General features: G+C 37.5%; 1 protein-coding gene across 1 annotated transcript; it reads right to left on the bottom strand.

Annotated features, from left to right (window-relative positions):
• Window positions 1–1,526: 1,526 nt before the first annotated feature.
• On the bottom strand, window positions 1,527–8,429 carry kcng4b (potassium voltage-gated channel, subfamily G, member 4b). The gene is made up of 3 exons (XM_063012726.1): window positions 8,400–8,429; window positions 6,103–6,942; window positions 1,527–2,750 (listed from the first exon to the last, which is right to left on the bottom strand). The coding sequence occupies exons 2-3, from the start codon at window positions 6,853–6,855 to the stop codon at window positions 1,932–1,934; spliced, it is 1,572 nt and encodes a 523-aa protein (XP_062868796.1). The 5' UTR covers window positions 6,856–6,942; window positions 8,400–8,429; the 3' UTR covers window positions 1,527–1,931.
• Window positions 8,430–21,968: the final 13,539 nt, after the last annotated feature.

Here is a 21,968-nt window from a genome sequence, read left to right as displayed (position 1 = left end):
TATTCTGCCGTTGCTAAAGGGCAGGTGTGTTGCCTGTCATCTGGCACGCCTGTGTTATTCATAGATAATGAACGAAAATTGTTTCCTCAACTGGCCACACCCCATACAAATGCTATGTTGCACAGGTTAAAATGTATAAAAAATAAGTGACAGGCACTTTGATTATAATAGATATTACAAAAGTAATAATAATTTCTTATGTCAAATACAAAAAATCCAAGTGCAGCACGTGTTTAAAGCAGATATGATTGTGGTATTGCTCTTGTACCCATTGCACAAGTGTTGTATTCAGGTGGTGCCCTTTGAGATGTTATTTACACTTCGTAGCCATAGCGCATATCTCAAGAGTTTTAAAAAAGCTTGAGCCAGGAGAGCTGATAAAGAAAAGTCCTGTTCTGAGTGCCGAAACTATTTATTAAAACCTCAACAAATAAGAGAGAGATTTAGTTTTGCTGCCTACCTTCACATTATATTTCACATTTGGCACCTCAAAGCTGTAATATAAACAATCATTAAAAATGATCATTTTTATCGCGTAATGTAATAGAGATTGTATGAGTCTGCTGATTCAAAAAGAAAACACTCATGAGAGGTCTTCAAAAAGTAGAGCATTGTATGGAAGTCACATTCATTGTGTATTTGCATGTTTGTTGTAATCTGAGACAACACTAAGTAAAAGGTTGGACTAGACTTGAGGTGTAAACACATTTAGGCCAATCAACTATTCTGAATACACTAACACTTTTTTAGATTTTTCTGTGGCTTTATTTGCCAGTGTTAATTTGTTAAATAAATCACAGCTAAAAAAAAGTAAATAAGGTTGGGAAAGTAATGCTTTACAATGTCTTGACCTACATTTAATATACTTCACATTTCTCTAGATTTGTTACAATGAAAACCCTAAATACACTTCAATGTTTTGAGAAAAGGTTTAGTGTGAGTTCAGTTTGGAGTTTCAGTTTTGGGTTCAGTAAGATTCATTGTGTTAGGTGTGCTTTGCTGATTATTAGTGTGTTGCTTTTTCTCAGTGCGTTGGTATCAGGAAGTGTTGGGTTTAGCCTTACATTTTGTGTTGAAATCAGTTAAGTGTAAAACCAGCGCTGGAATCAGTGTGAGGTCAGTAATAGGAGCAGTGTGGGGTCGGTGTGTTTTTTGTCGTGGCTGATTGATTTCATTTGTCTGTTTTATTCAGTGTAATAAAAATGAGGCAACAATAATAATAAAAAAAGAAAACCTCTCAAATTTCCTTAGTTCGATATTTAATCTACATCAGATTTTGTGATGCAGACTTTAGTAACCTGAATCTTTCCTCTGGCCATAATAGCATCGACGTTTATTGATTTTATGCTCCTTAATTACTTAAATAATGTTAATAAAAGTAAAACATATCTTCAAAGCTAAATAGAATTTCTTTATTTATCAGTACCTGTACAAAGCTGTTTTTTTGCTAAATGAAGTCCACCTAAATCAGTATGGGAAAAACAATCACTTACTGACACATAAATTAGTTAAAGGAACTGTGTAAAATTCAGAATTGCAGTGATAATTTTATTTAGTATTAGAGACAACAAAGATGTAACACTTATGTAATATTACTGTTCAGTAAAGCTAATAAATAGCATTATTGCTAGGTGTTTATCTTTGGTGATAACGGCCATCTCCTTCCCTTGGAATTACCACATTTTTACATTATTCTCTCATAAAAAAATAAAGGTCTGATCTTCATTTTTAGGCAAATTCTGCCTATAGACAACACACAAAGAGATGTATATTTTATGTCTTCATAAAAGACACTATCATTTAGATTTTTTTGGTTAAGCTTTTAACCTTTTGAAAAAAAAAAGGAAAACATTTTGTATCCTTATTTCATATGCATAAAACTCTCTCTTAGCAGGGGGTACGACTTTCCCTTTCACCAGTAGTTCCAGTATCTATGGCAAGTCTGAGCATGTGGTTTCTGTCACTGCAGGATTTTCAGTCACATCCTTATTTTCACCCTCATGTACTTGTTGCCAGGAATATGAGTTTTTCTCAGAATCTGTCCTGATATTCTCTGCAGCCAGAAAGGCCACTCGTTCATCCTTGCACATCAGCTCCTGCTCCTGCTTCAGATCACGATAGGTGTGTGAGAACACATGGAAGATAGAGGTCGCAGGGAAGGCCATGATGAGGATGCCGCTCAGGATAGCACTGAATGCCAGCATCTGGCCAGGGATGGTGCGGGGCACCATGTCACCATAGCCCACCGTGGTCATGGAGATGATAGCCCACCAATAGCATGCAGGGATGCTGCTGAAGCCATGGTGTTCACTTTCAGCCAGGTGAATGAGAGGGGAGAATAGTGCCACGGCCACGCAGACAAAGATCAGCAGTAGACCGAACTCTTGAGTGCTCCTCTGAACGGTCAGGCCAAGCGTCTGCAGGCCCAGTGAGTGCCTTGCCAGACGCATGACATAAAGGATACGCAGGGCGCGTATGAGCCGAAGAATCAGACCCAGTTTATCCAAATAGCCTCTTCCATGCCGTCCACCAGCATACGATTGATTGCCTAACCTGAGATCTCGCTCTTCTACCAGCAGGGAGATGTAGTAAGGCAGAATGGCCACTGCATCAATGATGTTAAGTGGTCTTCGTGCGAAGTCCAATTTGCTGCGAGCCTGCAGGAAACGCAATGTCAGCTCCAGGGAAAACCAGGCCACACACACGGTCTCCACAATGAACATCTGTTGACACTTCGGTGAACATTCACCCTGTGGGTAAATTAAGGTGATATGTAAAGTCATATCCTTAGCAAAGAAAAATACATTTATCTTTGAAACTATTAGCACCCTTGTTAAATTAACTTTAAGTGGGTGTTTAGGAATGTTTTTGGTCAAATGAGGTCACATATCTGGTCACAGGAGCCAAATTCACATAGACGTTCAACATGTAGAAGGTCAAGGTTATTGGCCTTCATAATTGAGGCAATGGCTTAAAAATAGCCACACATCTGAAAAGAGTACATATCCACGGTTAGGGCAATATTTAAGAAATTTAAAACAACCATAGATTTAATGAAGCTGCCTAAAAAAGCTGCCTCTATGCACAACGAGGAGGATGGTTAGAGAAGCAAAAAAATTTTCTACAAGGATCAGTGGTAAAGATTTGCAGAAGATGCAATGATTTCAGGGTCATAGAGACTTCAAATGTGCCATTACGTACCAAGTAAGTACTACTGGAACTTTGACCTGAACCAGTTTTCAACAGAAATATAACATTCAAGTTGGTCATGGCTTAAAAACAGATGATTATACAGAAACAATATAAGAACCATTGTAAAGTAAGGTGGCGGGTCTGTGATGTTTTGAGGCTGATTTTTCTTTCAGATGTTTTTCTTTTAGACGTTCTGGGAACCTTGCTTGGAAACAGGAATTCAAAGTTCAGAGTGTGCAATAATTTATATATGTGTTGTGTTTTTTATGGAGGATTATAAGAAGGGCAGTGGTGGTTCAATGTACATAAATGCTGATGTTCACAATTCAGTGGGTGCAACTACACTTACAATAAACTGTCCATGTCTTATTGTAGATTCTACAGGTTTAATAACTTATATACATTTTACTACTAAAAAAATGTTAATCATTGTCAGACATTGCTCACTAAACTGCAACTTCACTTGTCCTGAAAAAGGGTTGGCTGTAAAGTGCAAACATAAAACTTAAGCTGGTCAGATAGTGTCTTCGTACTATTGTGAAACCTTATGAAATCCTGAAACACCTGGGGCCATGCTTTTGGTTCTAGATTTAGACTATGGTTTGTTTAAAAGATGACATGTTGTACATGTGTTAATGTGCGGGAACACATCCTAGACAGTATGCAAATACTGTATAATCCTCCAATCTACTGGCAGCTCTAGTTCAAGAGATAAAGGTTATTTTATGATATGAATTCAATGGAACAATTCTAACAGACTATTGGGGTTTCTAATCTAGTTATTTCAGCTGATTATGATGGACACTAAAAATACTTGTAACCAATCAAAGTTATAAATTATAGAGAAAACAAATTTGCCATATGTAGTCTATTTAAAATATATTTTTATATCTGCTGGCTGGTACAACATAAACAGTCATAGAAAAAATATGAAGAATTATGTTTTTATTTATTAGAACCTAAATAACAATTGTGTGACCCTCACCAACTTCTACAAGTAAAGATATAACCTCAGATGACAAAAAAACAAAGATTTAGGCTAAATATCTTTCATCATTAAGGACATTTTCTGACCCACTTTCCTATACAACAGTGCTCAAGTTCATTTATTTTTACAGGCATTCATTTATGCACAGCTCTCTTTAAGATCCCACCACAGCATCTCGAGGTCAGGACTTTGATTTGGCCATTTTAACACCTTGATTTTTTCACCCTTCACCATTCATATGTTAATTTGCTGGTGCGCTTTGAATGACCCAATTTTGGCCAAGCCAAGGCTGCTGGACAGATGGCTTACCATTCTTGTTTTTCATACTCTGGAATATCCAGGTTTTATGTGGAGTTTATTGTTCTCAATGACTGCAATTTTTTTCAGGTCTTGTGGATGGAAAACAAGCCTAAATCATCAATCCTCCACCAATATGTTTGACTGATGTGTTTGTCAATCAATCCAAAAGAGAAAGGTCTTTGTCCTAACCACCCTTTCACTTATCGGAGTTAAAAGGTTGCTAAGAAATCCACCAAGTGTTTATTTATCGGGCAGCACGGTGGCTCGGTGGGTAGCACTGTCGCCTCACAGCAAGAAGGTCCTGGGTTCGATCCCCAGATGGGACAGTCCGGGTCCTTTCTGTGCAGAGTTTGCATGTTCTCCCCGGTGTCTGCGTGGGTTTCCTCCGAAAGCTCCGGTTTCCTCCCACAGTCCAAAAACATGCAGTCAGGTTAATTGGAGAAACGGAATTGCCCTATAAGTGAATGTGTGTGTGTATGTGTGTCTGCCCTGCGATTGTCTGGTGCCCCGTCCAGGGTGTTACTGTGTTCCTTGTGCACATTGAAAAGCTGGGATAGGTTTTTTTTTTGGGATAGGGGGCTCCAGCACCCCCACGACCCTAATTGGATAAGCGGTTAAGAAAGTGAGTGTTTATTTATCCTAATCTCACACTAGAAAATGTAATAAATCATATAATATATATTTATTTTGAGAAAACACAATTACTGTCACCCTTGCATTTAATGCACTGTATGACCTCTCAATAAATAAAACAGCACTTTGTGTTCTGGTATAATGCTTTAAAACGTAAGCATACAGAGCAGGTACTTTGAGACTATTCCTCTTTACAGATTCTCATGCACCATCCTCTTTAGCTCACCCCTCACTGTTCAGCTGGAATATCCAGCACTGACCTGTTTTTTTTGTTTCTTGGCAGAAGCAGACAGATTTAAATTAACATTTCCTGGTGTTTCATGGAAATCATAAAACTTTCAGAACAAGTTTCTCAGGGCACTCGAAAGAGAAACAGCCCTACAGCATTACAGGCCCTCCACCATACCTAACCATGAGCATCAGGTTAAGTGTAGTCATCCTTCTTTTCAAGCAAAGCCCACCTTGAATACTTGTTGCCAACAGAACATGGTTTCAATCAAAGTCTCAGTAGCATTCAGCAAACTACAAACACTTCAGTTTGTGGTTAGATGATAGGAAGTTTTTATTTTGATAACAGGCTATCCAAATAATCTGTTAGGATGGGGGTGGTGTCTGATGGTAATTTTGGAGAATTTGGAGACTTTGACCCCAAATTGTGTCTGTACTCTGTAACAGCAATCATTTTAGATTTTGGATTTAATCTATTTCCAAGGACCTGGCTCTTTGAGGGCAGTTGTAGCCTAGTGGTTAAGGTACAGGACTAGTAATTAAGAGGTTGCTGGTTCAAGCCCCACCACTGCCAGGTTGCCACTAATGAGTCCTTGAGCAAGACCCTTAACCTTTAATTGCTTAGACAATATACAGTAGGTCACTGGATTAAAAACATTTGCTATATCCAGAAAATGTAAAAATAGGAGTTAATGCTTTAGTTAAAAAAGTATACCCTTGAGTCCTGTAATTATATAAAAATGACAGATCAAGGCACCTACTGTGCTCTCTTCCTGTCTGAGATCAGGCATGGTGCTGATACACAGGCTGACCACGGTCACACCGATCATGATGACAGAGATGCAGGCGAAGCCCTTGCCCATCCAACCAGAGTGTGGGTTCTCCATCACCTCTCTGAGGTGACTTATGATGCCAAGGTAGCCCTTCTCCCCTTCCCGTGCTGGAATTTTGGACATCCTCCTCTGCCTCCTCTCATCCTCTTTCCGCTTCTTACTAGCCATGTCATCCAAGCTGGTAATCATAGCTCGCCTGCAGCAGCGCTCCATCCCGGTGGGTTCGATGCCCCAGTAGTTGAGCTCATCTGAAAATGAAACAGCGCATGCATGCCTCAGCAGCCTAAGCTTGCCCGCTGCCAGAAAGTTGAGGATGACACGAAATGCAGCGGCACTGCGATCAAAGAAAAACTCTCGGCTTGCTGGGTCATAGTCGTCGCAAAGCCGGGCGATGTCATCAGGGCTGCTGCAGTGACGTAACTGGCCCAAACGGGAGAGTGGAAACTCATCTAGTGTACTCCAGGCAAATGTGTAGCGATCGCCACCGACATTTACAAGGGCAGATTTGCTGTGATCAACACTGGCAAGGGCAGAGGGGTCACGTAGTAGCTGGGCCCGCTGAAAGTACACCCCTTTAATGGTCTCAGTTTCTGGAATCTCAGTGAAAAAGCGATCAAGGCTGCTGTCATCTGTGCTGACTGAGAAATTGCTAAAGTCGTTGGCATTGCTAATAATGGGCATGATGGCATTTGTCCATATGAGTGTAGGGGCTGCAGTATTTATGCTTTTAGCGTATAAGAACCAAGGCAAGATGGCAGAACTGGGGCTCTGTAATGAAAAGTAAACACATTAAGTAAATGACATCAGGGCTGCATAATAAGTCAAAAAGTGACATATATTTGTTGAGAGAGTCATGGGAGTCATTCGGATTTTAATGATTAAAAATCCCAACAACACTGCTGCACCTGATACACTTATACAGTACAACACCATGTCATTACCATGATCACGTCATTGCAGTGCGTTAGGGTCCTTTTTGGGCGGCACGGTGGCTCGGTGGGTAGCACTGTCGCCTCACAGCAAGAAGGTCCTGGGTTCAATCCCCAGGTCCGGGTCCTTTCTGTGTGGAGTTTGCATGTTCTCCCCGTGTCTGTGTGGGTTTACTCCGGGTGCTCCGGTTTCCTCCCACAGTCCAAAGACATGCAAGTGAGGTAAATTGGAGATACAAAATTGTCCATGCCTGTGTTCGAAATAACCTTGTGAACTGATGAATCTTGTTTAATGATTAACTACCGTTCCTGTCATGAATGTAACCAAAGTGTGTAAAACATGACGTTAAAATCCTAATAAACAAACAAACATAGGGTCCTTCTTGATAGCTAAATAAGGAAGAATTGGTGACAAAGCAAGTGTACAAAGCAACAGATGGCTCTACAGTCAGTAATTGTATACCTACAAAGTGCGTTCAATAGTTTTGTGTGGGAAGTGCAGTTTTTGCTTTGAATCTGTTAACTTGTTCCTGCTGCATGTAGGTCAAACACACTTTTTTAGTGGTGGTTGGCTTTTTTCTTCAAGTTGCACATGAGCTTGTTTTTTCTGTCTGCATCTATATATGATTTATAAATACCACCTCATTGACTGCACTTTTGCAATATTGTTTTGCAATATATATTTGTTTATGCTTATAAATACATACTTTTTTGTTCTTTTTAAAAATACATAATTAAAAGACATTATGTTACATGAAGTGGATATGTGAACTGGGTATATATTACATAACAAAATTAAAAATGATAATGCTTATTTAATGCACACGTTTTGCTTTTGCTGTTTAATTAGACATATTATTATTAGACAAATATTACATATAAATATGCCAGATTTTTTGCACACACTGCTTTTAGAATCAATACAGTAAATTATCCAAACAGAAGTTGTACCTTTAAAAAATAGAAGGCATTTAATGAGAGTTCTGAAATCTAATGACAGATGTGCTTATGAGTGTGCATCTGAGAGAGGATAAAGGGTGGATTGTTTGCTTAATCTTAGCAGTATTCTTAAGGGACATTTTTTCCGTCTCCCTCAACAAACACAGTAACCTGCCTGTTTATGTTCACAACAATCTCCATTTCAAGCCCATACTTGTTTATGAACCTGTCCAGAACAAGTTTCATTCTTATTTTTCTAGTTATTGCCCATAGAGTGACTATTCTTTAATTTAATGGACAATTAAAGTCAAGTATTAACACTACGCATCAAATAACAATGGAAAGACTGGCACTCACCTTGTTATGGTTTATTTATAAGGACTTCTTCACACCCAAAAGCGTCAGGCTTCTCTACTTCAACACCAGCACAACATCACTCTTATTAAATTATTCATAATCCACACTCCTGTCAGTAAGAACATCTAACAGTTGTATGCAGTTTTCAAGCTGTTTGACTGTACTTGTCCTGTGTAATTACAGCGTGCTGTGAGGAGTGGATGTGCGGCTGCTCAGCATCTCTGGATGAGAATGAGAAGCAGCACTTACAGCATCTGAGTTCATGCTCATCGGGTCCTGCTGACTCCTGCTCTTACTGTTCACAAAGCAAGAAGTAATCTCTCAATCCTGTAAACATCAGCCTTAACCCACTAGAGAGAAGCAGGAACAATAATAATAATGACAAAGCTTTAGAATAAAACCGATTATCTGCTGATATCCTCAGAAAATCTTATCCTATAGACCAGTGTGTGTGTGTGTGTGTGTGTGTGTGTGTGTGTGTGTGTGTGTGTGTGTGCGCGTGCGTGCGTGTGTGATAGTAGCAATGAGGATTTATTCATCATAAAGTTACAGAAGTGTATTTATGAATGACCGATTTAGAATGAATAATAATAATAATAATTACATTTGTGTTAAACTAAGTATTTTTTCTGTTAAATATTCACTGCTCAACATTTTTATGATTGGTACAAAATGGCCAATCATATGTGAACACCTGTCCTTACTATTAAATACATTTGTTTCAACCACACCTATTGCTAACAAATGTCTAAAAATTAACTAAATGACTGACATGCTTCCAACCTTTGGTCAACATTTTTTGATAAGGCAGAACATTTAGCTTCTGTTCACAAAGAAAGTGTCACATGATAAATCTGGTGCGGAGGAACTATAGGAGCCTGCACAGAGACCTTAAATGAACTCTATTAAACATCATTGAAATATCAAATTCAAGCCATGGTTTTGTCCAACAGTACTGCCTGATTATATAAATACTCTTTTAAGCAAATGGCACATATTCTAACACACACACTCCAAAAATATTGGAGGCTGTTATTGCTGCAAATAGACACCCAGCTTTATTTTAATGCCATGTTTTGTTCTCTTATTTTATGTATTAGTATACATTTAATTTGTAATGAAACTGTGTGATTACAAATGTTGATAGAGATGTTTATACAGTCATAGCTTATGCATAGCTTACATGTAAACAAATGTGTGTTTGTCCTTTTAAGGTGTGATTAATACCAAGGTGACACTGGAATCTTTATATATTATAATATAATAATAATATAATTATATATACAGTAAGTGTGGATTGAGTTGCGACTCCAGATTAATGTTTATGCTTTTGGTATTTACTGTCCAACAAGCTCATGGTCAGGTGTATATGGTCTTGCATGTGTGTGCGAATCCGCCTCAAACTCTCTGCAGTGAGGTGCGTTTCAGCGTTTACACAACTAAGATCTTTGGCTTCTTTACTTGGCAGTATTGGTAGATACCAAATGTGTTAGTATTAAAAGGATTGAGGTCACTTTGGGAGGGCCAATCTATACATATTATTTTAAGCTACCATAAATCCTGTGGAAAGTATTTTCAGAAGATAGGTAGCTGTTATAGCTGCAAAGAGAGAGGGGGTGGTGGGGTTAAGTATTTTTATGCCCATACTTTTGCAGGCACAAAGTGCCTGGTCTAACTTGTAACAGGGCAAAGGTGGATCAACAAATCAAAAGGTTATTATAAGGTTGCTGGCTCAAGCCACATCAATGCAAAGTTGCCACTGCTGGGCCCCTGAGCAAGGCCCTTAACTCTCAATTGCTTGAATTGTATTTAGTTACAATTGTTAGCTACTGTAAATAAAAGCGTCTGCTAAATGCCGTAAATGTTCCTATACTTAAATAATAGACATATCAAAAAACTCTCATAAACATCTCAAAAATAAAATAAATAAATGAATAAATAAATAATGGGAAATAAATAAAGCAACACCTGCCTGGAAATTACTGCAAGGGAATCTGTCAGCACTTCTCAGGACTCCTGTTGTCGATTCACCTCTTCAACCCCCACTTCAGATTTACAGTGAGGTTCAGCTCAGGGAGTGGGGCAGTCATGGTAAAACGATTTATTTTGTGGTCATCTAGCTACTTTGTAAGAATTTGAATATTTTCTTGCTGCAATATCTAACCATGACTAAGCTTTAGCTTACTGCCCAGAGGGAGCCAGATCTTTTTGGTACTTCACTAAGTCTATGATGCTGCATGTGGTAACAAGGTTTCTTGGGCATTCAGAAAAGAACCACAACAATTTCAAATCCTTCATCAAATCCTTCATTGCGTTTTATTTTGTATAACCATCCCTCTTTTATGTCCACCTTTAATGTTTGTTGCCAACAAATCTGATTTGAACCCACTTCCAGTTAAAGTTTTAGTAGATTTTTGATTAGTTAATATCTGCCTCTTTGTCCTCTTATGTTTTGTTGTCATTTACAGCATTCTGTGTAACCCCTAGAAACAATTTTCCTCAAACCAGTTTGTCTGGTACCAACAACATGCCATTGTTAAAGACATCTCTACTATAAAAGAAGCTGTTGACACATGTCACTTTTTGCATTGTACTGCTGCCACATGACCTGCTAAATATATAATTACAAAATTGAGCAAGTGGAGAAAAGATCAGTCTGAAAAGGTATTAAAAGTATTTTGTTTCAGGGCTTTGTTTCCTGTCTGTGCTATCCGGTTGCTTGTTCTGGAATAACCTGAACCATTCTAAGGAACCTGTAAACATGAGAATGCTGTGGCGCAAATGATCGCTCACACTCTCAATTTCAAATGTCCCTTTCTGGGAATTGTACATAAGTACACACGGGTCTGTAACTGCATAGTTTGTACAGTGCAGGAAGAAAAGTGTATAAATATAAAACAATTTTGCTAGTAAATGCTTTAAAATACTTCATGTAGATCAGAAACTTACAGTTACTTAGTGCAGTTCTCTAAGTAAGGACAAGGACTCCAAATCTAGAATTATATACCCTCTCTATGCCAACAAACCATTTTAGAAGTCATGACAAGCAAAAAAAAAAAAAAAGTATGTTGGAGTTTGTTAGTTGGTACTGGAACTTTGAATGAAACTGCATTCCTGATGTTGAATGAAACAAAATCAGAGCTTTTTGGCAGCAGTTCAGGTAGATTTGACATAAATAAGACGGTTCCACAAAGAAAAAATTAAGAATACTGGAAGATCTGTGATGTGTTTGTTTCTCCACAGTTATAGGAAAAGATCTAGCGCAGTTATGTTGACAATGTTTTATGTTTATGTTTACATTTGTAAAACTGACCATGTCAATCCTTTCGGAGAAAAAGTCAGACAAGCTTTTCATTAACGCACATGCAAACTTTGAGCATGTGACCTATATCTATATGTAATACCTTTAGGCATAATATCTAATCTTGTCATTGAATAAGGTTGTAATAAGGGTAGTTAAAGCACTAATATTGTAAGAATATGGCTAGTTCACTTTTAAACTTGTTTTTATCAAGGGTGCCATCATTCTGGAGTGGAATGTATTTGGTTTTAGCTGATGTATCCCATTTCCTTCTAAAAATCAATGTGTTTCTATTTTCATAGCCATGAAACAGTATAACCTGAGACACAACCATTGACAAATCTTGGGGCTCTGTACAGATCTTAGAAAGCAGATAGAGTCAGGAAAAAAATAAACAAACCTAAAAAAGCCACTTCTGCTTCAAAACTGCCACTTACAGTACATTCTTATACAGCAGCCTCACGGCAGAGATGGGGACTCCTGAGTCGCACGTAAGTCGCACACACAGCGACTTCCGACTCGACTCGGACTCGTTTCAAATGACTCGGACTCGACTCGTGACTCTGTTATTATATTTTGCCATACTGACAAGTAATAAGGTGAAACAATGAAGCAACACATAGAAAACATGTGTTATTTGTAAACAAGACAAATAAGGAGTAAATGTATTGTGATTTGTATTTGGTGAATAGATATTATCTTGTACATTTTAGGAAGCATATGGATTCTGATTAAAAATATGTAATTTTTTCCAAATGTATTTTGGACTACATACCAAAATTGTGAAGTGTAAATTTATTATTATTATTATTATATTATTATTATTTTTCCATGAGTCCATGTCGCCCTGCCCAAAATTCATTTTTGTCTAACATATGCCACTCCAGCACTCCTGATTACTACTGGTTGGGATTCTAAAGTTTGCATGGTATACTTATGCCTGACTGACAAAAGGCAAAGTAGCAAATACATTCATTTAAATGAAGTTTTTTTAAAATGTAAAACCAGCTCTGTGCTCCTGGGTTACCTAAAAACCCAACAATAGAAGCCTGACGTAATAGGAGTACACCACTGCACCGAGTTTGTAAACCACTTAAAACTGTGTCTGCCATTTAATTTATACATGCAATCTGCATTCCTGGAATGATTTACTGTCTTCTGAAACCATACTGAGAGAACAACATAGTCTGTACTTTGCTCCTGAAAAACATCTCTGGTAACATTCATGAAAGCAAAGGCAAAAAACAGAAGTGTTATTATTGTGGGATTTAGATAAACTACCATGTTAGCAGGGACATTAATCTGGGTGTTATTACATTATAACATTTTACGTGGATTCTAAAACAGGGCTTCGCAAGCGTTTACTACATGGATTGAACCAGTTGTCTTGCAGTAAAAAAAAAAAGCTGTTAACCATTAAAGCCCTAAATGTATGTTGGTGCCCTTGCTGATCAGTTAACTAAATTGTTTTATGAGTTAGATTTATTAAATGATTCATTTTTACATACAAATATCAAATATGCAATACCCGAGGCAGTCAGAAAAAGGGCACTGTCTGTTTTACAGTTACTATATTTTAAGTAATTTTTCTTATAATAACCATTTATACAAGTTTGAATCACCAGGTGTAAAAGTTAATCATAAGCTCAAGCACAATAAAATGGCTTAAAGCTGATAGTTGACATTTCTGATTAAGAGAATATGGGTGGCTCACTTTTGCACAGTAAAGATACAGACAAGCCATGGTGCCATGTTAGTATTAGGCTAGTAAATAGGTAAATGTGCTACCACTGTATGTGTGCCAGTCCTGTATAATCATTGACTATAACTGTTTTAGACATACCCATTACTAATATGTGTAAACCAAAGTCAGTTACATAAATACATTTCCAACATTTTGGCAGTAGTTAAAAAAGGATGTTTAGGGTCCCAGCTTAACTGTGTCTTTGTGCACAGAGCAATATTTATAAATGAGTGTGAAGGGCCTTCGGTGGCCTGCACTGAGCCCTGACCACATGGTCTGATGTCCACATACTTTTGGTCCTATAGTGTATATTGGCTTATTTTTACAATGTGTGTTTATGAATTATTTATTCATTTATTTTCAGTCACAGCTTTGTTCTGGTCTGGGTCATGGTCAGGGATGGACTGGCCATCGGGAGGGTCGGGAGTTTTCCCGGTGGGCCGCTCTGTATGTGGGCCGCTGAGGGAGTGAAAAATAAATTCTGTTTTAAATATTCCTGAATAATAATCCTGAAGTGTGCATTGGCCCACCACAGTATCCTCACTGCATGTCCATTGGCCAATCACAGAAATGTCCCTCCCCCAGGATAAACCGTAATCACAAGCACCGGTACAAAAACTATGAATGAGTGCGAGATGGAGAAAGGGTCGAAAATGCGTTAAGGAGGTGCAGAAAAAGCCCGTGATAAAAAACAGAAAAAGCTGCAAGCAGATGCAGAAAAGTGCAGGAAACTGGACAACCTGTTTGGCAGTGAGGAACTGCAGCATAGCCAAAGAGCAGAAAAGGAAAAGTTAGTGTTCAGTGACTCGCTTCGTTAGTAACGCAGTTTAAGAAGAGACTGTGGGCCCATCTCAAATGTCGCCTATGCCCTACTTAGGGTACTTCCTAACAGTACAAAACATTTCTTTTAACAGTCACTGAATGATTAATAAGTAGTTATCTAAGCTACTGTTGGATATCAGGGGCTTTAAACCAGCCGTTTTAAGGTACCATTAGTCTCTGCTGTTCAGAAAAAGTAAACACTATCTTGTCCAATATAATACAGAAAGGAAAAATGCAGTTGTTCAGGACTTTTAGAGTGATTATGTTCATAGCGCACATGGTTAATTTCCCTTGTCAACATATAAAGTATTTATTTCTTTGCTCATCGGAGCAATGCACTAATTTGGAACAAACGTGAATCACGTGTGAATAAAAGTGCGAAAAAAGCATATTTACCAGTGTTAAAGGTTTAATGAAAGAAAGGTGTAATTTTATTTCTTGCGGTTTAATGAGACAGGATGGGGAAATCCAATAGAACCATTTAAGAAATTGTACATTTTATGTGTGTGATAGATGGATAGAACTATTAATTTTAAAGGAAAGTGTTAAAAATATATATATTTGTTTGTAGTTATTTTTTTATTATTTTAATTTTTATTATAGTGAGTTATTAACTTTAGTGGTAAGATAGATGAAAACTATTAATATCAATCATCTAACATTTGATTAGGGGGTGATATGTGTGGCGCAATGTGCTTGTAGTGGGCTGGTCAAGAAAAAAGTCCAGGGCTGAATTTTGTTCCCAGTCCAGCCCTGGTCATGGTGGATACAGTACAGTACACATTTACTCACGTCTAAGAATAATTCAAACAGCCAATTCACCTTCTGTATGTCGGAAGATGTAGCGCTGCCTCCTTACATCAAGAGGGGCCTGGGTTTGATTCCCTAGCTGGGCAGTGTGTGTATGTAAATGTGTATGTCCCGCTGTTTCCTGCCCTTCGCCCAATTAATCTGACCTATCGCGACCTTGACCATAACAAATCGGTAGTAAACCAGACAAATGAATGAATGAATAGATGAATGTTCTCCAGATAACCACTAGGGGGAGACAATTTCCAATTAAGCAAAGCTTGAACGCTTAAACGCTTCCAGGCACTGGAAACACAATGGAAGCAGCAATGTAAACACTTAAGAGACACGAACAAAACTAAATATGTTTAATGATTTAATAAAAAAGAATATATTTTATTATTGTTGCTTATTATCTAGTGTTTATACCGCCCACTGGTGGGAACGTGACCTCTTAAAACCGATAAGTTGTTGAACTGCTGTTAATTAAGTGGAAACAAGCGTAGCTCGTGCTTGGTTGGCATGGAAACCCAAAGCCGCATCAGTTGCTTGTGAATAATGTTGAACAATCCTAGTTTAAAACGCTGTAATTTTAAAACGAATGGATCTTGTTTTAGAAAAAGACCGTACATTTTTTTGAACATTACCTTTTCTCAGATCGTTTATGAAAAAAATGCCAGAGAAAACTAAAACGAGACATCACTGGTTGCGTGTCATGTAGGAATAAAACTGTTAGTTTTCTCTGGTCTTTTTGCTACCCGATTGTGAAAACTGATTGTGATACAATTGTTTTTAAAGCGTTGGAATGACGTTTTTCCCCTATTTTTCTCATTTTTTAACCTCAACCAGAGAAAAAGCTCCGTGCCACACACATAGTACATGCTTAACATGTAGTAGTACCATTTTTTTTGCTTAGACAGAATAATATTTTACATATTGTAGCTAGCCTTGGCTTGGCTAATCTCTCATAGCTTTTTGCTATGCTAGCTAGTAGTTAAGCTAGCTAGCTAAACTAATGGTAAATCTGAGAAATTTATTTCATGCTTTGCACACTGTTAATGTTTTGCTTGGAACAATGATTTCCAACATTCTTTCAAATACTGAAAGTAACACAGTTGCCGAATCTTTTAGCTTGCATACTCATTACCTAGCTAGGATTAGCTAGCCCCGGCAGATATCAGAAGTAGTTGCAGTTTTTTATGAACTACACTCCCCAGCATCACAGCGCTAATCAGTAGTGGTGTGCGATACTGCAAAATTTGGTATCGATCCGATAAATACAGGGCCAGTATTGCCGATACCTATACCAGTACCGATACTTTTTTAATAATTAAGGTAAATACATCAGCAAATTGCTAAATCTGAATGCATTTTCATGACCTTTATGTGTATTATTAATACATAAATAATACATACATTTTTGTAAGTAGCTGCTCTCAGTAGGGTTGTAAATAATTTTTTTTTCAAAAAAATCGATGCTATTCTGTTTAAGCACAAAGTCGAAAGAAAAGAGCTCTCATTAATCAAAACACAGGGCATAAGAGCCTCACTGCGCATGCTCCGATTCATTTGCGCAAAGTGCGTAAGGTGCGTCCGTACTTTACGTACTTATAGTTTACACTATTATTTCCATAAAATTGACCCTATTTCTGAATCTGCAAAGCAAAATATTCAAAAGCTTACAATCTTACAATGCCTACCAATGTACTGATGTCTGTTAGGATTTTAACAATGTGACGGTACCACTAGAGGTGGGCGGATCGATCCAAATATCGATAATATCGATACCAACGCTGGTATTGATATTGAGCAATACTCGTGTAAAAAGATCGATACTCAAGCTTTTTTTCTCTCCCGCACGCACTGACTGCTGCGCACGCGGATTCATCAAAGTCTCTCTGTCTGTAAGAGTACCCCCCCTCCCCCCCCCTCCCCTCCCCCCTCTCGTCTTTTGTTGTTGCACCGTCACGTGGCTCAGCGGCGCCAGACAAACAGCCATGCAGGTAGGCTCAGCCTGGCCCGCCCACTCAGCGCTCTCCTCAGAAAAAAAAGAATAAGTTTGAAACTGTTTACAGTATTTGTTGTGGTGTGTTAATTTTGTTGTATTGTGGTTTGTCAGCCCTCTACCTCAGGAGATTTTGTTTTAAGTTGTGTTGAGTGATATTTTTTTACACTGTTTATTTAAGAAAAAACAGAACTGCACTGAAAGGAAGAAAATTCCTTATTTTTTATTGTTTTTCCTAAGAACAATTCTATTTGAAAAAAGAAACAAAGAAAGAAAGAACTAGAAAAGATGTCTAGTGAGGGGAGAATTTTTATTTTATTTTTGTATTGTGGTTTCTCCTTTTCTACCTCAAAAAAGATTTATTTTCCTAATGTTAAGGCAAACTTTGTTTTGTTACTGTTCCATTGTTTCTAAACAAAAATGTTGATTGTGATAAAGTATTTTGTTGTCACGTACAATGTTTGGCGAAATTCTATCCTAGGTCTTTTGGATCCTTTGGATCTATGAAGCTTAAATATTAAAAAGTATCGGTATCGGTATCGATATCGGCGATACTGGCCCTGCATTTACTTGGTATCGGATCGATACCAAAATTCCCGGTATCGCCCACCTCTAGGTACCACAACAAAACACAGCAGAGCCGGAGGGGAGGAGCGGGGTGAGCATGTAGGATGTGAGAGGAGCCGCTACACACATGATCTTTACTTTCTGACGAAACGGGAGAAAAAGTAAAACTAAAGTATCGATCCCATAACACTATCGATCCGATACCAATACCAACGTCGGTATCTATAATATCGATATTTGGATCGATCCGCTGACCACTAATCAGCACTGGTTGTTGTCAGCTGTGCTGCTGCTTTATTGCTGATTGGTGACTTAACTCTGTCGGTAAGGTATTCGACACCAGCCGCAAGTTAAAAAAAAAAAGAATTGTTCTGTTGTGGGGTATCCGAGAGCTGTCGAGAAGGGTTACTAGTTTAGGAGCTAGTTCAGGCTGGTTCTTTGGCGTGTTCGCTCTATTGTTTTTCTCTTGGCCAGCCAGTGGTTGATCTTGTGGTTGGCGTCTTTGTTTTGTTTTGATTTTTTTTAGTTCCTGCACGTTGGTCTTAATTATTTGGGTGGTGAGCACGCCGAAGGTTTTTTTTTAACCACCCCACGCCTAATACAGCCCTTATGCTGAACATGACTATTTTCCTAAAAAATAACATTTTAACTTTTTCTTTTTTTTGTTTATTCAGAGACAAGTAAAAATGTGGTATGTTAAATTGCATTTTCAAGAATAAAAAGAGTAAACTGCAAGTAAAGCATAACTAACATGCCATCTAATGGCTAAATTGCTAATTGAATCACAATTGGTAAAAAAAAAAAACTATGATTGTATAAAGTTGTAAAAAAATTTCTAGTTTCTCGTTTAATGACTGGTAATCAGTCGAATGTATGTTAATGACATAATTTTTTTTACAAGTTCATAGAAACTAATATATAAGTAAACAACTGTGATTTTAAAGAGACATGCTGCCATCAAGGTGATGTCTTTTCATTAAAAAATATCAATAAAAAGTGTCATTAATAAAAGAAGAGATGTAACAGAGAGGTATACGCCATGTGGTCCAATCTACATTTTAGAAAATATCAAACTTTCAATACATTATTTAATTAATTAAATACAATAAAATTGTTGGTGTATGTCACTTATGTCATTTGTTAAAATAATTAGTACTAAAATGTGCCAAAATTTACAATTAAATATATTCAATTACATTTTGATTTAGTTGTATTTGTCTAGTGCTTTAGAGGCCTTCATTTATTCAATTTAAGCAAAACAAGAACAGATCTGAGCAGCTTGAGTCTCCATTTGTACAGTTTACATAGAGTGTTTATATTGGTAGTGGCTTTAGAAGTGATTGTGTTAAAAAATCATAACACCTGAGAATATTGGTATTACACTTGACAAAGTTTATCATTTAAACTGTAAACCGACTAATTTCTATTTCCATTTTTTTACAAAGCTTTTAGTGTAAAGCACAGCATTTGTGGAATATGTGACTGGATTGAAAGTTTGTACCAGTCCTGTAATGTTTGTTAAATCCCACCCAACCAAATGCCTCCCTATCTGTTTTTTACTGTAAAAACATACGCCCCTGTGTTGTGAGTCAATATGTAGTAAAATAGCTTATGGCCAGACTTTTTAGTTAAACATGTAGTATAATCTGTTTTCTGCTTAGTAACTGTAAACTCTACAGTTGTTATGTGACCAACCTCTCCCACAAAAGTGCCATATGTCTGCTTTAAAATGTCAAATATGACTGCTTCTATTTTTTTTAAGTTTCCACAAAGGTCAGTGGCTTTCAAAAGGAGAAATAGGAGGACACGGTTCTCAGACAGTTCTCAGTAAAATGACATAACACCACAAGAATTCCACAGATGTTGGTAATTACTAAGCATGGAGATGGAAAATGGGTGCAGTATCATGAGGGCTAAAACATTACCATTAGTCTGATTGCAACATTTTAAGTCAATTGATAAGCCATATGCTTCAAACTTTGCACCAATACTTTAGGGAGGGCCCTTTTCTTGTTCCAGCATGAATTTAGTGGGTTGACTTCAAGCAGGGAAGGCACAGTGTGTTCTGTTGTTTGGGGATTAACGATAAAATGGAACACTAAGAAAAGTGCAAATTTGTTGATTGTCTAAGTAGTTTGTCAATTAGTAATTTGCTCAACCTACCCTTGTCAATCACATAAACTTCTTATCGGGTGCTGATACTTTTGACAGGTGTACTTAATAAAAGTAAGCATTATGTTACAAGAATGTCTAAACAATTATTAAAGAGATTTTATCATTGAGACATACATGCAAGGATCTTCAGTCACAAGGACTGCTTAAATGGTGTTTCAATAGAGTTCCAGCAGGCCATTTTGTTGGAATGGTTTGCATCCACTTGTCCCTTTAGAGTGAAGATTCATTATAAATCAAAACAAAGATTGCACAGAAAACAACACAAACACCTCCTGAACTGCACTACCTTTTATTCATGTCACAGCAATGTGTTGCTTTTTTGGATGATTAACCACAAATGGTTATAGCATCATTAATGTTTAAGCTTGCCATACTCAGATGGTAGGGTAAACGTATTTCTGTTGTGTCACTCGGGAGACTTACGTTACAATTATATAAAACAACATTGTTGCGTTTAAAGAAACTGTCAGCTCTGATGGTTTTGGTTTGGGCTCCTATAACCAAAGTATAATGCTTTCCTTTTCATCTACGTTCATGTCACTTGCATTTTGTCATAACACAAAAAAAGCATTTTACCTACAACACCACATTTCATTTAATTTTTCTGTTCGTGTGTGGTTATGACTCTGTGGTTTAAAAAGTAGGTCAGGAATTTCCCTTGTGCAAGAATAAATATATATTTTTTACTTCTGCCTAAAAACTCTAATTTAAGATCTAATAAAACTGTATGATAACAATATGCAAGTATTCATGTGTAACTCTACATATGTTATACAATTCTTCCAAATTTTGTGATGAAGCAACAGGCTACTCCAGTTTTACACTTGGAAAACAATTTTTGTCAAACTAGGGGCCTACAGCTTTTCAGCTTCATAGAATGAAATTTGAAATGAGGAAAAGCTTGTTATTTGTATTACAAATGCCAATTAACGTTACATAATTATGGCATCACAGCTGACAGAAAAGATCAAAACAACTTCTTTTATGTAACAATGCATTCTTTGGCACAGCTCATCAACATTCCATTAAAAGAGCTATGGTGACGCTGACACCAAAATGTGTGGGGAAAAATGAAGATCTGTTGGTCAATATATGCTAAATGGTCTGCTAAGTGGTCACTTAAGTATACATACTCCAGGTGGCTGTAAAACCCAAGCGTACAAACAATTCAGACATTGCTTCATGTATTTGAGTGCTGTGTTGGCATAGACTATGAAATGTTTTTTGAAGTGTTTTTTAAAGTTTGTAGTCTAAAAGTGTTTCTTTTCACATTGCTAATATTTTACTAGTATTTGATAAACAATGATCTTTATCGCCACAACCTTAAAGGTCAGTTATATTTAAGAAGCATAGTAAATAGAATATTGTATAAAATATGTATTTGACTGTCCATAGCCAGACACAAAGTAAGCAAAACTAGACAGTCTTAGCTGGTCTGCTGGTTTGGGATGGCTCTCTGGCTGGTGTAAAAAAGCAACCAGCAACTGCACATGTTTTAGATGAGGCATGAGCTAGTGTGTGGCATTACTTAGCCAGTGGCATGGTGGTGCTATTGGTAGAGAAATTGCAGTGAATTGAAAATTGGTGCTGGAGCCTATCCCAGCTTTTCAATGGCCGCAAGGCACACAGTAACACCCTGGACAGGGCGCCAGTCCATCGCCGGGCAGACACACATACACACACCCATTCACCTATAGGGCAATTCAGTGTCTCCAATTAACCTGACTGCATGTTTTTTGGACTGTGGGAGGAAACCGGAGCTCCCGGAGGAAACCCACGCAGACACAGGGAGAACATGCAAACTCCAGACAGAAAGGACCTGGACTGCCCCGCCTGGGGATTGAACCCAGGACCTTCTTGCTGTGAGGTGACAGTGCTACCCACCAAGCCACTGTGCCGCCATTATAGATTACAGTAATATGCAAATGTTTGGACCCCCCTGGTCTAATTTTATGTTTTGTTGCTTTTCTATGTAAACATTTAGTCATTTAGTCATTTTTTAAAGAGAACACATAAATATGACATTATGATAATTGTGATGAATAATTTGTATGTATTTGCTAAACTGGGTAAAAAAGAAAAGTAAATGTGCTATAATTTTGCCCCCAATATGTTTTATGTATAGTAAATAAAGAGTAACATTTTCTTTACAGAATGTTATTTATT

Source organism: Trichomycterus rosablanca, chromosome 17 (genome assembly GCF_030014385.1).
Source record: "Trichomycterus rosablanca isolate fTriRos1 chromosome 17, fTriRos1.hap1, whole genome shotgun sequence".
In the NCBI taxonomy this organism is placed as follows: Eukaryota; Metazoa; Chordata; class Actinopteri; order Siluriformes; family Trichomycteridae; genus Trichomycterus; species Trichomycterus rosablanca.
Note: the sequence above shows the minus strand (reverse complement) of the source record. Positions and strands in the feature narration are given on the sequence as shown.